The sequence below is a fragment of the Dipodomys merriami genome, unplaced genomic scaffold (genome assembly GCF_024711535.1).
Source record: "Dipodomys merriami isolate MVZ:Mamm:240054 unplaced genomic scaffold, mDipMer1.0.p SCAF_42, whole genome shotgun sequence".
Lineage (NCBI taxonomy): Eukaryota > Metazoa > Chordata > Mammalia > Rodentia > Heteromyidae > Dipodomys > Dipodomys merriami.
Window position 1 is genome coordinate 6,754,740 of NW_027205826.1, and position 15,396 is coordinate 6,770,135.

Consider the following 15,396-nt stretch of genomic DNA (forward strand, 5'->3'; position numbering starts at 1 on the left):
ACTTATATGCCCCAAATATTGGTGCACCCAGATATGTCAAACAAATGCTCTCAAACTTACAGAATAAAATAGATCCCAATACGATAATACTAGGAGACTTTAACACACCACTCTCACCAAAGGACAGGTCTACCAACCAGAGGATTGGCAAAGAAGCTACCGAATTAAGAGAGGCCATACTGCAAGCGGAATTAACTGACATCTACCGAGTATTTCACCCTAAAACAACACAGTACACATTCTTCTCAGCAGCTCATGGAACTTTCTCCAAAATAGACCATATCATAGTTCATGCAAGGAACTTAAGCAAATACAAAGGGATCGACATAATCCCCTGTATCCTATCTGACCACAGTGGAATCAAGCTAGCTCTCAATAACAAAGCATACCGCAGAAATTTCTCCAATACATGGAAATTGAACAGCACACTCCTTAACAATGCCTGGATAACAGAAGAGATCAGAGAAGAAATAAAGCATTTCCTACAACTCAATGAAAATGAAAACACCTCACAAAGAAACTTGTGGGACACAGCAAAAGCAGTCCTGAGGGGCAAATTTATTGCCCTCAGTGCCCACATCAAGAGAATGGAGACAGACCAAGTAAATAATCTCATGTTGCAATTAAAACAGCTAGAAAAACAGGAAAAAATGGAACCTAAAGCTACTAGAAGAAGCCAGATAACCAAATTAAAAGCAGAGATTAACCAATTAGAAAATCAGAAAACCATAACCAAAATAAACCAAACAAAAAGCTGGTTCTTTGAAAAAATAAACAAAATTGATGGCCCATTGGCTAGATTAATTAAAAAAAGAAGAGAGGAAACCCATATTAATAGGATTAGGGATGCCACGGGAAACATCACCACACGTACCCAAGATATCCAAACAATTCTAACAGACTACTTTCAAAAGCTATACTCTCTAAAGGAAGAAAATCGGGCAGAAATGGATGCATTTTTAGAGAAATACAAGTTGCCCAAACTGAGCAAAGAAGAAGTTAACCAATTAAATAAGCCAATATCCTATAATGAGATACAGGAAGCTATCAAAAGTCTTCCAACAAAAAAAAGCCCAGGACCAGATGGATTCACAGCAGAATTCTATAAGACCTTTAAACAAGAACTAATACCCATACTCCTCAAGCTCTTCAGAGAAACAGAGAAGGAAGGAGCTATCCCAAACTCATTCTACGAAGCCAATATCACACTCATCCCCAAACCAGGCAAAGACCCAACCAAAAAGGAGAATTACAGGCCAATCTCCTTGATGAACACAGATGCAAAGATCCTTAACAAGATTCTAGCTAACAGAATCCAGAAACACATAAAAAAAATAATTCACTATGACCAGGTAGGCTTCATCCCAGAGACACAGGGATGGTTTAACATACGTAAGTCAATAAATGTAATCCAACATATCAACAGAGCCAAGGTCAAGAATCACATGATTATCGCTACAGATGCAGAAAAGGCCTTTGACAAAATTCAACATTCATTCATGCTAAAAGCTCTGGAGAAAATAGGAATAGAAGGAACATTTCTAAAAACAATAAAAGCCATTTATGACAGACCAATAGCCAATATTATACTTAATGGGGAAAAGCTACAACCAATTCTCCTAAAATCAGGAACAAGGCAAGGATGCCCACTGTCTCCACTCCTCTTCAATATAGTCCTAGAACCCTTAGCCAGGGCAATAAGGCAAGAAAAAGACATTAAAGGGATCCTCATAGGAAAAGAAGAAGTTAAACTATCCCTTTTTGCAGACGACATGATACTATACCTCCACGATCCCAAAAACTCCATCCCCAAACTCTTAGAAATCATAAATCACTTTGGCAAAATAGCAGGATACAAAATAAACCCACAAAAATCAGTTGCCTTCCTATACACTGATAATGTACAGGAAGAGAGGGAAATAAAGGGAGCAACCCCATTCACAATAACCTCCCGAAAAATAAAATATTTAGGAATTAACCTAACCAAAGATGTAAAAGAACTATTTAATGAGAACTATAAAAAGTTAAAGAAAGAAATTGCAGAAGACACTAGGAAATGGAAAGACCTCCCATGCTCCTGGATAGGCCGACTTAATATAGTAAAGATGGTAATACTTCCAAAACTAATATACAAATTCAACGCAATTCCTATTAAAATCCCAATGACGTACATCACTGAAATACAGAAAACAGTCCAAAAATTCATATGGAACAACAAAAGACCTAGAATAGCCAAAACAATTCTAGGGGATAAAGACAATATGGGAGGGCTATCCATGCCGAACTTCAAACTCTACTACAGAGCTATAATAACAAAGACAGCATGGTACTGGCACAAAAACAGACCCGAAGACCAATGGAACAGAATAGAAGATCCAGAAATAAATCCACAGGCCTACAGCCAGCTGATATTTGACAAAGGAGCCAAAGACATACAATGGAAGAAACACAGCCTCTTCAACCGCTGGTGCTGGGAAAACTGGGCAGCCACATGCAGAAAACTAAAAGTGGACCCCAGCCTATCACCATGCACCAACATCAACTCAAAATGGATTAAAGACCTTAACATTAAACCTGAATCTCTGAAACTACTGCAGGACAGAGTAGGAGAGACACTTGAACTAATAGGCACAGGAAGGAACTTCCTGAACAGAGTCCCAGGGTCACAACAAATTGGAGAGAGACTCGACAAATGGGACTATCTTAAAATAAAAAGCTTCTGCACAGATAAAGCTATCGCAACCAAGCTAGAAAGACAACCAACTAATTGGGAAAAAATATTTACCAGCAATATATCAGACAAGGGGTTAATATCCTGTATATACAGGGAACTCAAGAAACTAATCCCTCCCAAACCCAACACACCAATTACTACATGGGCAAGGGAACTAAAGAGGGACTTCTCAAATGAAGAAATAAAAATGGCAAAGAAACACATGAGGAAATGTTCATCATCCCTGGTGGTGAAGGAAATGCAAATAAAGACAACCCTGAGATACCACCTTACCCCAGTCAGAATGTCCCACATCCACAAATCAGCCAACGACAAATGCTGGAGGGGATGTGGAGAACGAGGAACGCTATTACACTGCTGGTGGGAATGTACACTCATACAACCACTTTGGAAAGCAGTCTGGAGGGTCCTTAGAAAGCTAAAGATTGACCTCCCTTACGACCCAGTCATACCACTTCTAGGCATCTACCCTGAACAACAGGAACCAATATACAAGGACACGTGCACCTCCATGTTTATTGCAGCACTGTTTGCAATAGCTAGGATATGGAAACAACCTAGATGCCCCACCACAGATGAATGGATCCAAAAATTGTGGTATCTATACACAATGGAATATTATGCAGCCATTAGAAATGACAAAATAATGGCATTTGCAGGGAAATGGATGGAGCTAGAAGGAATCATGTTGAGCGAGGTAAGCCAAGAACGAAGAGACAAACAGTACATGGTCTCCCTGATAAGTGGATGATGAATCCAAAATGTTAGGTGATATGACAAAACTAACAGGACTTAAGAAACAAAGAACTCCCACTCATCTGGTTGAACCACTACTAAATATCCCCATGCTGCTGATCACATATATGGTATATAACATATGAGCACCGTTATATATTACAGACTGTGATAGACAATTTGCTCCAGGAAAGTTAGAATGAACTTGTGACTTTAAATGAGCATCATTATTCCACAATACTGTGAATTTCCGGAAATTAAGTAATCACTTAATCACGATCAAAAAAAAAAAAAAAAAAAAGAACCTTGGGGAAGGGAGGGAGGGAGGGGATGGTAGGGGGAAAACAATGGAGGGGGTAACAATGTTCAAGAGGAAGTGGAAGTGTACTCATTACCTCACTCATGTAACTGTAACCCTCTGTATAGTATCTCTACAATAAAAAAAATTAAAAAAAAAAAAATCAGGGAAGAGGTGTTGTGGCTCAAGTGGTAGAGTGCTTGCCTTGAGCTGAAGAGCTCAGGGACAGTGCCTAGGCCCAGAGTTCAAGCCCAACAACTGAACAACAACAACAAAAAAAAACAGTTAAATTGCTATAGAAAATATCAGTTTCTACTTATAAGATAAAAGCTATCAGAATTCTTTATAACATATCTGTACTAATAATACCCTTAGCCTATTAGATGACTCTTTAAACACAGAGACTGAATGTAAGTTCCTCATCATTTAAAACAAACAGTTTACTTTTGATTGTTTGTTGAATTACCATTAAAGTATGATTTTTGGTTTTTTTTTAATTTTATTTTATTTTATTTGAGAACATACTGTACAGAGGGGCTACAATTACATGGGCAGGATAATGCACACATTTCTTACCAAGCATTGCAGCCTCCTCCTTTGTTTACCCTTCACCTCCCTTCCCCGCCTCCCCCCTCCCCCTACATGCCTTATTGTTATAAACTTGGTACAATTTCTTCTTTCTATACAACAAAGCAAAGGTGATTTTAAGTATTAAGTCAAAATTTTAAGATTATTAGTCTCATGGATACTGTTTTTAAAAAATAAACGTATAGTAACTGAGTTACCTACAGGTTTTCAAAAACAAAATAAAGTAGCAGAAATAGAACATTAACCCTAACCTCCTGAGAACTTTGAAATATTACATATACAAATATAAAAAAGAAAAATTAAAACCTATTTGCAATGAAAAATTCTTATTTAACCAAAAAGTTGAAAATAATACCTGAAAATTTGTCCATGTCTTTGAAAGGCAAGCTATACACAAGCTGTTGGTCATTCTGCTGTAATAAAGTAGCTCCAGGTATGTGTTGTCTGACCAATGAAGAAAGAGATTCAGTGGCACAGTATCTGTCTATGTACATGCTAGGGAAAACCAAAAATCATACTTTAATGGTAATTCAACAAACAACCAAAAGTAAACTGTTTGTTTTAAATTAAATTTAGCATCATAAAAATGGTCATGATACACAGTATGACAAATCCTAAAGATATTAAAAGCAGATCAAGGGTAAATATGAAGAATCAAGTCAATAAGGAATGAATGATACCTGAGGCGATAGCCGATCCCCCATTTACTTTTGAGGAAAATTGAAGAGCCAACACATTTCAACATGCCTTGTGATATGACAGCTTTCCTATCTGTAAATAGATTTAAATTCCAATGTCTTAGTACCAGCATTAATATTGGGCATTTATGTTATGGATTATCACAATAATCCCATGTGTTATCTTCCTAATCACAACAACCCTCTGTACTAGATGATCTTCACCTGAGAAGACTGAAGCAATAAGAATATAGACTGATTACAGTTTCACACAATTACTGTGAAACAAGCCAGTAACTGTGCCCAGGCAAGTTTACTCTTCAGGCAGTTTTCTTTTTTTTTGGATCCAGTCGTGGGGCCTGAACTCTGGGCCTGGGCGCTGTCCCTCAGCTCTTCAGCTCAAGGCTAGCGCTCTACCTCTTGAGCCACAGTGCCACTTCCAGCTTTTTTCTTTTTGCTTATGTGGTGCTGAGGAATTGAACCCAGGGCCTCATGCATGCAAGGCAAGCACTCTACCACTGAGCCACCTTCCCAGCCCCCAGGCCGTTTTCTTTAATACTACTCCAAATAGCTCAGATGTGTCTTAAAACCATTGCTAATGCAGCGGCTTCCACTGATTTCCTTTACAACCAAATGTACCAAAAAAAAAAAATCAGACCAAACAATAAATATTAGTTCATTGGTAGTCTTTTAACAAAGAGACTACTAATGAGATAAATGATTTATCCAGTTTATTGTACTAAAAGCTTGAAAAGAATCTCCAGAATTTCAAATTCCTGAATTTATCACAGGTATTAAATATCATGTGTTAACATAAATCTGAATTCTTTGTGTACAAAATTGTGCAAAAGCCCCACTAACACAGCAAGCCTTAAAATGCTACCTTTAAAATGGCTTATTTACATGAATGGCCTTTGGCCTGTATTTAGAAACATCTTTGTGAGGAGGGATCCCATTATTCTCAAAACAAACTGTACAAAAAACTCCTAAACTGTACAAACAATGTGGGTCATATTGAACACCTGCTTTTCTTCCAAAAGGCTGAAATTTTGGCTCAAGCTAGTCAGAGAAGACCCATGTGATCAGCACCCTGTAAGAATCCAGGACACTGAATCTCCAAGGAGCTTCCCTAGAAGACAGTGTTTCACATAGGGGAGATGCTATCCAAAAAGAAATAAACTCTTCACCTGACATGTATATAATTGTAAGCCCTCTGCACTTCACCTTTATAATAACAAGAGTGAACAAATGCAGCAGTGGTACTCATAGATACTATGTTGAAAATGAAGTATATAAAATGTGGGTAAAGATGAGAAGGAAAAATGGGAGAGAGCAAGGGAAGGGGTAACACTATCAAGAAAGAAATGTACTCTTTATCTGACTTATAAAACTATAATCCCTTTGTACATCAGCTCTATAAAAACAATTTAAAAATTAAATTTAAAAAATTTAATTAATAGCATGACATCCTGAGTGACATCATTGGGAGTGGGTTCTAGGTAGACTACTCCTGCTTTCCTCCAGACTTTGCCCAATACAACTTATGCCTTGCTAATTTTGCTTTCTATCCTTTTGCTGAATCAGATTCATGAACAATGCTGTGAGTTCTTCTAGGAAACCACTGAACCTCGGGGTGGTCTGGGAAACATCCAACACAAAAATATAGAAGTTTCAATGTTTCCAAAGCATTCTGCACAGACAGGCGCTAGTAGCTCATACTTGCAACCCTAGTTTCTAGTCTAGAGGTATGGCTCCAAGTGGTACAGCACCAGCCAAGAAACTTAACTAAGTATAAAACTTTGAATTCAAACTTTAATACCAGGGCTGGGAATGTGGCTTAGTAGGAGAGTGCTTGCCTTGCATGCATGAAGCCCTGGATCCCATTCATCAGTACCACATACACAGAAAAAGCCAGAAGTGGTGCTGTGGCTCAACTGGTAGAGTGCTAGCCTTGAGCAAAAGAAACTCAGGGAGAGTGCCCAGGCCCTGAGTGCAAGCCCTAGAAATGGCAAAAAAAAAAATCTTCAATATCTGTGAAGGAAAAAACAAAACAACAACAATAAAAACTATTAGATAATAGTTTTTCTAATCACACCTTAGGATTTAGCTGTTTAAAAAAAAAAAACCTATGTCCCTCCTGGGTCCATGGCCTTATCTTTAAAATGAAGCATTCTCACCAGCAAGAATGTCAGCTTCATCCATGAAGTGAGTACTGAGCACAGTCACTCGGCTGGCTTTTCTGTACTTTAAAAGATTCCAAACAATATGGCGAGAACAGGGGTCCATTCCAGCTGTTGGCTCATCTAGCAGCAATATCTGTGGGAAAAGATTAATGTATTACTTAAATTTTATGTGGACTCTGAAAAGCTTCTCCATTTAAAATTATAATTTTCTTTTTTCTTTTTAATTATTCTTTATTTTTCTTTTTGGTCAATTGTGGGGATTGAACTCAAGGCATAGGTGCTGTCCCTGAGTTTTGTGTTTTTGTTTTTTGTTTTGCTCAAGACTATTGCTCAACTACTAGAGCCACAGATCCACTTCTGGTGTTTTGGTGGTTAATTGGAGTAAGAGTCTCAAACTTTTCTGCCCAAGTGGGCTTCAAATCACAATCGTCAGACTTCAGCTTCCTGAGTAGCTAGGATTACACATGTGAAATATGGAAGATCAATAAATTGAAAAGCAAAATATTAAATATATTGTTGTTCTTAGTTAAACTTAAAAACCTAACAATTGCTTTTTTTTTTTTTTTTTTTTTGGTCCGGTTATGGGGCCTGAACTCTGGGCCTGGGTACTGTCCCTCAGCTCTTCAGCTCAAGGCTAGTGCTCTACCACTTGAGCCACAGCACCACTTCCGGCTTTTTTCTTTTTGCTTATATGGTGCTGAGGAATCGAACCCAGGGCCTCAGGCTTGCAAGGCAAGCGCTCTACCACTGAGCCACCTTCCCAGCCCCCTAACAATTGCTTTTTACAAAATGATCTACATTACTATTAGGTAACAATTTCTTCCAATACTATTTTTAAATTTTTTTTTTGTTGTTGGTCGTGGGGCTTGAACTCTGGACCTGGGCGCTGTCCCTCAGCTCTTCAGCTCAAGGTGAGCGCTCTACCACTTGAGCTACAGCGCCACTTTCAGTTTTCTGGTGGTTTATTGGAGATAGGAGTCTCATGGTCTCTCCTGCCCGGGCTGGCTTTGAACTGCGATCCTCAGATCTCAGCCTCCTGAGTAGCTAGGATTACAGGCGTGAGCCGCCAGCGCCCGGCTATTTTTAAATTTTGTAAAAGTGGTATTGGAGTTTGAACTCAGATCACGATCTTCCTACCCATGTTTTAGGTGTAACTAATCTGCATTAGTCTTAGGATAACAATTTCTTTCAATACTATTTTTAAGTTCTGTAAAAGTGGTATTGGAATTTGAACTCAGGCCACGATCTTCCTACCTATACTTCCCAAGTAGCTGGAATTACACCCATACCCACCATACCCATCTTGTTGGTTGAGATCAAGTCTTATTGACTTTTTGCCCAGGATTCCCTCAAACTGCAATCCTCCTAATTTTAGCTTCCCAGGTAGCTGAGATTATAATGTGTACCATCCAAAAGAAATATAATGATGGGAGCTAGAAGGAAGATGAATTCAGTCAACTCAAGTTACAGTAGAAAGTATTACAGCAGGATAGAAAACATCAATGAGGATCCTAACTGCAGACATATAATTTAGGTATTCTAGCATTCTGCAATGAAGAAGATCAGCTGCGTATGTTTCTATGGGCTGGCAAACAGAACAAAGCAAACACATGCAAAAATAAAGCAGCAAGGCAGTGACAAACTGAACTATGACAAATATATAAAAAAGTATAGAAAATAATAGACAAGGATTATAACCACCATTCAAATATGTCGTTTTTGCCATTTTTTCTTCATATTTTTTTTCTTTTTTGAAGTCTCACTGTGAAGTCCATACTGGTCTTGAACTTGTGGGCTTAAGAATCTACTTGCCTCAGCCTGGAACTTCAGTCATATGTCACAGTACACAGTCAGATTTAACTGGAACTGCAGTCATATGTCATATGAAATGAAATGAAACACTGCAGACTGTAACTGAATTCCATTCTCTCCATTTTCTAGTATCACAATATTAGTATTTTGGATATACCCATAATACAGATTATCTTGTGTATATTTAAACTTTAAAACATGTATTATGTATTTTTCACAACTGGATTTTATATTCAATTAAAAATGATCTTACCCATGAAAATACTGTTTTATTTACCTTTGGATTCCCAAGAACAGCAATTCCTAAAGACAGTTTTCTTTTTTGACCACCACTTAATTTTTTGGCTTGGTTATCTTTGATGGCCTGCATGTCTAAATCTAATAAAACCTTTTGTACCTGTCAAAATAAAAGCATTATTTTTAATATCACATCAATTACCAATATTCAGCTAAATATTTTAAGTTCTGAATTATTATTTATTATAACTTAGTGCTTTAACTATTTTTAATATTAACTTTTAAAAATCTTTAATTTCATATGGAACTTAATGTTTAAAGATATTCATATACAATTCTGAAAGATGACAAGTACCAAGATTCTTGAAAGCAAGTCTGTTTTATTTTTGTGTCTTTCTGAGAAGTGGAGAAGGAAACAGATAGAATAAGCAAACAGGTGTATTGGGGGTGGGGGGAGTGAGAGGAAAGTGAGGAAGGGGAAACAGAGCAGAGGGAGAGGGAAGAGGGGAGAAGCAAGTATCTTCCAGATGAAACAAGGAGTATTTATGCATGCTAAAATATTTATTCTGAATTCTAAGTCTTTGTAATAATTTTCTGTTAATGGCTCAGAACAGGTTTTATATATAGATTTTCAAGCATATTTTATTGTACAAGTTATTACCAAAGCTTATAGAACATATAGTGACAGTTTCTATATTAGTAACATACTTCTTGTATTATATTGTTAGCTGGTATTCCTTTGATTGAAGCCAAGATTGATAAATTCTCTTCTACTGTCAAAACATCAAAGTGTATATCTAATTGTGGACAAATGCCAATCATTTTTCTTGCTTCAAACATCTCATCTATTTCTGAGACTCTGTATCCATATATAGATGCAAACCCTAAAAGCAAAATATTTAAAGTAAAAGTAATTTTAAAATGCATATGATTTAATACATCATAATAACTTAATGATGTGGTTGCAATAGATAAAGTAGGAATACAAATTTGGAAGACAGAATAGCCCTCACTTCCATATTATTGTGATATGCTTCCACTTAAGATTTCAATCTCAGGGGCTAGGAAGGTGGCTCAGTGGTAGAGCGCTTGCCTTGCATGCCTGAGGCCCTGGGTTTGATTCCTCAGCACCACATAAGCAAAATGAAAAAAGCCGGAAGTGGCGCTGTGGCTCAAGTGATAGAGCGCTAGCCTTGAGCTGAAGAGCTGAGGGACAGCACCCAGGCCCAGAGTTCAGGCCCCACGACTGGACCAAAAAAAAAAAAAAAAAGATTTCAGTCTCATTTTCCTTCACTGCAAACTGTATTACATAGTGGAGAGATTAAGGAGCTACAGACTTAACACTAAATATAAACAACATTCGATACATTATGTACACTTACATTCCAGTAATGATTTTCCTTTACTTCTGGATATGATGCAACAATATAGATATAATAGAACTACAAGTTTTATCCTAGTTAGCTGTGTGAACAAATCATCTCTGAAATCCACCTTTTCCTTATATAAACTGAATGTTATTCATTATGTTTACATATTTTTATTATATATTATTTTATTATATTTAATATATTCCACTGAAGAATTGTTAAACTAATGAAATAATGTGTGAAGAACTTTAACATCAGATACACTTAAGGGAAGATGTTATCATTAATATCAAAGAATGGCAACAAGTAGGGAGAAAGAACAAATTCTAACTTTAAAAGTTAATCCAAGCTGGGCACCAGTGGCTCATGCCTATAATCCTAGCTATTTAGGAGGCTGAGATCTGATTATCATGGTTCAGAGCCAGCCCTGGCAAAAAAGTCCTTGAGACTCTTATCTCCAATTAACAACCAGAAAACCAGAAGTGGAGCTGTGGCGTAAGTGGTAGAGTGCTCGTCTTGAGCTGAAGAGCACAAGGACAATGCCCAGGCCCAGAGTTCCAGACCCATGACTGACCCCCCCCCCAAAAAAAGTTAATCCACGTTTAAAGCGTTAAAATGCAGATTCAATACAGCTTGATCCTTTCATAAGGTAAAACATTTTCTTTCCACACTATTCAGGTAATATAGAAACATAGGCATCCTTAGTGAATTTTCACTGATCAAAATTATACCATTGAGGTACTGGTCTTCAACTCTTATTTTAGGAGATGGTGCTGATATTTTGCATTCTTTCCTCTTGAACTAGGATTGTATACTTAGAAATCTGAATTTATTTTCTCAATCTGAAATAACCTATGCTCAATTTAATTTCCCATTAGTTACTGATTTATTCCCTCCTTAAAATAAAGAATAAAACCAAATTAGATTATTTTTACATTACTAAACATGGTGGGCTCATTTTTATTTCCTCTGAGAAATAACCAAATATGTACAGTTAAAAAAAAAAGTAAATACCTTTGCAGAACCAAAGATTGATCCCAACTCATGAGCAAAGTCACTCAGAATACATTTAAAGGTAAAATACTTGCCATACATTATGACATTTTGGTTAATAACAATAATACAATAATGTAAGACTCTTTTTTAAGTTAGAGAAGTCTCACCATCAGAAGGCGGGCATAGTCCACAAAGAATATTCATCAATGTACTCTTTCCTGTTCCACTATGGCCAAGTAATGCAGTGATCTGACCTTCGTAGATGTCAAATGACAAATCTAGTTCAGGAAAAAAGAAGACTCAAGTGTGATTTTTATTCTATTCAGTTGTACAAGGTAATTCATAATACTGAAACAACTTTTAAGTAAGACAATAAATTTCAAGAAAGATGTTAATGTATTTTAGAGGTTAAATCACTTCTTTGTTATAGACAACGGAATAGAGATTAACAATAAAAAATAAATTTTCATAGAATACTTTCATACATTAACATATAGTATACACATAAAGTATGTGATAGTCTCAAGAATAAAGAAGAAACAGACATTGGGAGGGAGAAAGAGTACTGTAATATAAAATGAGGAGAAAGCCTTACATGGTCAATCAGTAATCCAAGTCAAAAGAAAAGGAAATGGCAAAGAGAAATAGGATGCAGGAAGATACTGAAGACCTTGAATTATTACCTCATGAGAGGTAATAATAATTAATAATAATAATGATGACACACTAATACACTGTGCCCACACACATATTCATTTGAATGAAAATAGTTCAGTGAAGTATCCTCTTGAGGTTTAATTGCTTTACAGAACAAAGTATATGAATAAGCTGAAATAAATTCTATAACCCAAGAAAAAAATAAGATTCATTTTCTGACACCTCTGTATAAGAGGAAAAATAATAAATGAATATTTATTGTCCATATTCTTGATATTCATATTGTCATTCTCATTCAAGAATGAGATGGAATCTCAATAAAGTTTCAATTTCTTTTATGGCCAAAGATGGTGAGCATTCTTCATGTATTTGTTAGCCATTTGTACTTGTAAAAAGTATGTTTAGCTCCTTTTATATTCTAGTAATTAGACTGTCAGAAGTATAGTTAGCAAAGATCTTCTACCATTTCACTGTGCATAAGCTATTTATTTAACTTGATGAAATTCCACTTTTCCATTTACTTTCCTATCTGCTGAGCCTCTGGAATTCCAGTCAGAAGGTACTGAATATGTCAATAAGTTCCAGTATTTTCTCTACTCTTTCCTACAGTAGTTTCAAGGTTTTAAGTCTTACATTGAGATCCTTGATCTAAATACTTTAAACTATTATTAGGACACCTTAGCACACAATAGAAGATCCAATTTCAGTCTTTCCTACATATATGTTGTTTCCCTACCAAGGTACTTTGAATAGGCCATCTTTTTTCCAACATACATAGTTAGCATTTTTGGCTTCATTTCTGTGTCTTCTAATCTGTTCCACTGGTTTTCAGGTTGTTTTTGTGCCACCATCAAGCTGTTTTTGTTACGATGGCTCTGTAGTAAAACTTAAAGTCTTGAATTGTGATCCTTCCAACATTTTTTTCCCTCAGAATTGCTTTGGCTATTCAAGACCTTTTGGATTGATTTTTCTATCTATGAAGAATGATGGGATTTTGATAGCTTTCGTTGTAGAAACTGTACATTGCCTTTTGCAAAACAGCCTTTTTGTGTTGAGTGCCCATCCTGAGGCTTGAGTTTTGCTCAAGACTAGCACTCTACAACTTGAGCCACACACAGCTCCACTTCTAGCTTTTAGGGTTTAATTGGAGATAAAAATCTTACAGACTTTTTTGCCTAGACTGACTTTAAGCCAAAATCCTCAGATCTCAGCCTCTCAAGTAGCTAGGATTATAGGCGTGAGCCATAGCACCAGTCAATACAGTTATTTTTACAATATTAATTCTACAATCCACGAACACCGAACTTTTCCTTCTCTTGCTGTCCTCTTCAATGTTTCTTCAAAGATTTCACTGTGTAAGTCCTTTACATGTTGGAGCAGATTTATTCCTTAGCATTTTTATGCTACTGTGAAAGGGAACTTTCTCCTAATTTTCTTATCTACCAACATTGGTTGGTATACAAAAAAGCTACTAATTTTTGTGTGATATTATATTATGCTATTGTACCAAAAGTTTTTAGTAGGAGTTTTGGGTGGAGTCTTCAGGATCCTTTAGATAAAGAATAATATCATCTGAAAATAGGGATAGTTTGACTTCTTTCCCTAGTTAGATCCCTGTTATTTGTCTTATTGCTCTGGCTAGGAATTCCACTACAGTATTTAAAAAGGTGGAGAGAGTAGACATTGTCTTGTTTCTGATTTTAGAGGAAATAGTTCCAGTTTTTCTCCATTTGGTATGATGAAGGCTGTAGGTAAATCTTCCTTACATTGCAGTATCATCCTTTTATTCCTAACTTCTCAAAGATTTTATCATAAAAGAATGCTGGATTTTGCCAGAGGCCTTTTCTACATCTATTGTGAGGATCATGTGGTTCTTGTCCTTGATTTTATGTGATATATTACGTTTATTGATTCACAAATGTTGAACTAGCCTTGCATGTACCTGCGATGAAACCCACTTGATCATGATGGATTTTTTTTTTTTTTTGGGGGGGGGGTCCGGTCATGGGGCCTGAACTCTGGGCCTGGGCACTGTCCCTCAGCTCTTCAGCTCAAGACTAGTGCTCTACCACTTGAGCCACAGCGCCACTTCCGGCTTTTTTTCTTTTTACTTAGGTGGCTGAGGAATTGAACCCAGGGCCTCATGCATACAAGGCAAGCGTTCTACCACTGAGCTACCTTCCCAGCCCCATGATGGATATTTTTATCAGTTCCAATCTGGTTTGCAAATGTTTTATTGAAGAGTTCTGCACCTATGTTCACCAGAGAGATTCGTCTATACTTCTCCTTTCATGTTTTGTACTTGTCTAGTTTTAGGTTAAGTATAATGTTGGCTTTGCTTCCCTGAATGAGTTTAGTAGGTATGTGTGTGGTATGTTTTTTTTGTTGTGGTTTTGTTTTCAGGGGGGTGTTTTATTTTGTTGAGATATGATCTCATTATGTATCCAGGGAGGCCCTAAAATTTGCTATGTATCCTGACCTGAATTTAAACTCAAGATCTTTTGCCTCACCTTACCAAGGGCTGGGATTATATCCATGTGGTATTACTCAGTTTCCTTCACATAACATGTTTTTGAGATTCACCTATGCTGTAGCATATATTAATGGTCCATTCCTTTTAATTGCTCAATAGTATTTCACTGTATTTATGTATTATATTTCTTTTATCCATTCATCTGCAAGGCATTTGGTCAATAATCTATTTTTGTCTTGAACTCAGAGCCTTGGGCTCTTGGCTTGGCTTGCTTGGCAGTCACTCTATCACTTGAGCCACATACCTCCAAGACTGATCATTTTTCCTCCCTGAAAAAAATTCTGTTTAAATATTTTGTCCATTTACAAACTGAGTTGGTTTCTTATTGAGACCTTTATAATTGTAAATACAAGTCCTCTGTTAGTTATATGATATACAAATATTTCCTTTAAGTCTGTTTTTTTTAATTCACTTAATATTTACCAAGGGCAGAAAACTTTATTTTTAAAAAGCCCAATTTGGGGACTGGGAAGTTGGCTCAGTGGTAGAGTGATTGCCTTGCATGCCTGAGTCCCTGGGTTCGATTCCTCAGCACCATATAAGCAAAAAGAAAAAAGCCGGAAGTGGCGCTGTGGC

General features: G+C 36.7%; 1 protein-coding gene across 1 annotated transcript in view; it reads right to left on the bottom strand.

Moving 5' to 3' along the window:
- The window catches only part of Abca5 (ATP binding cassette subfamily A member 5), an 87,404-nt gene that overhangs the window by 39,791 nt on the left and 32,217 nt on the right, over nucleotides 1-15,396 (bottom strand). The window contains exons 12-17 of the mRNA XM_069993165.1: nucleotides 11,798-11,908; nucleotides 9,973-10,148; nucleotides 9,305-9,424; nucleotides 7,210-7,348; nucleotides 5,036-5,126; nucleotides 4,711-4,850 (exon numbers count right to left, since the gene is read on the bottom strand). Coding sequence (XP_069849266.1) covers nucleotides 4,711-4,850; nucleotides 5,036-5,126; nucleotides 7,210-7,348; nucleotides 9,305-9,424; nucleotides 9,973-10,148; nucleotides 11,798-11,908 — 777 coding nt within the window. The remainder of the gene's footprint in view (nucleotides 1-4,710; nucleotides 4,851-5,035; nucleotides 5,127-7,209; nucleotides 7,349-9,304; nucleotides 9,425-9,972; nucleotides 10,149-11,797; nucleotides 11,909-15,396) is intronic.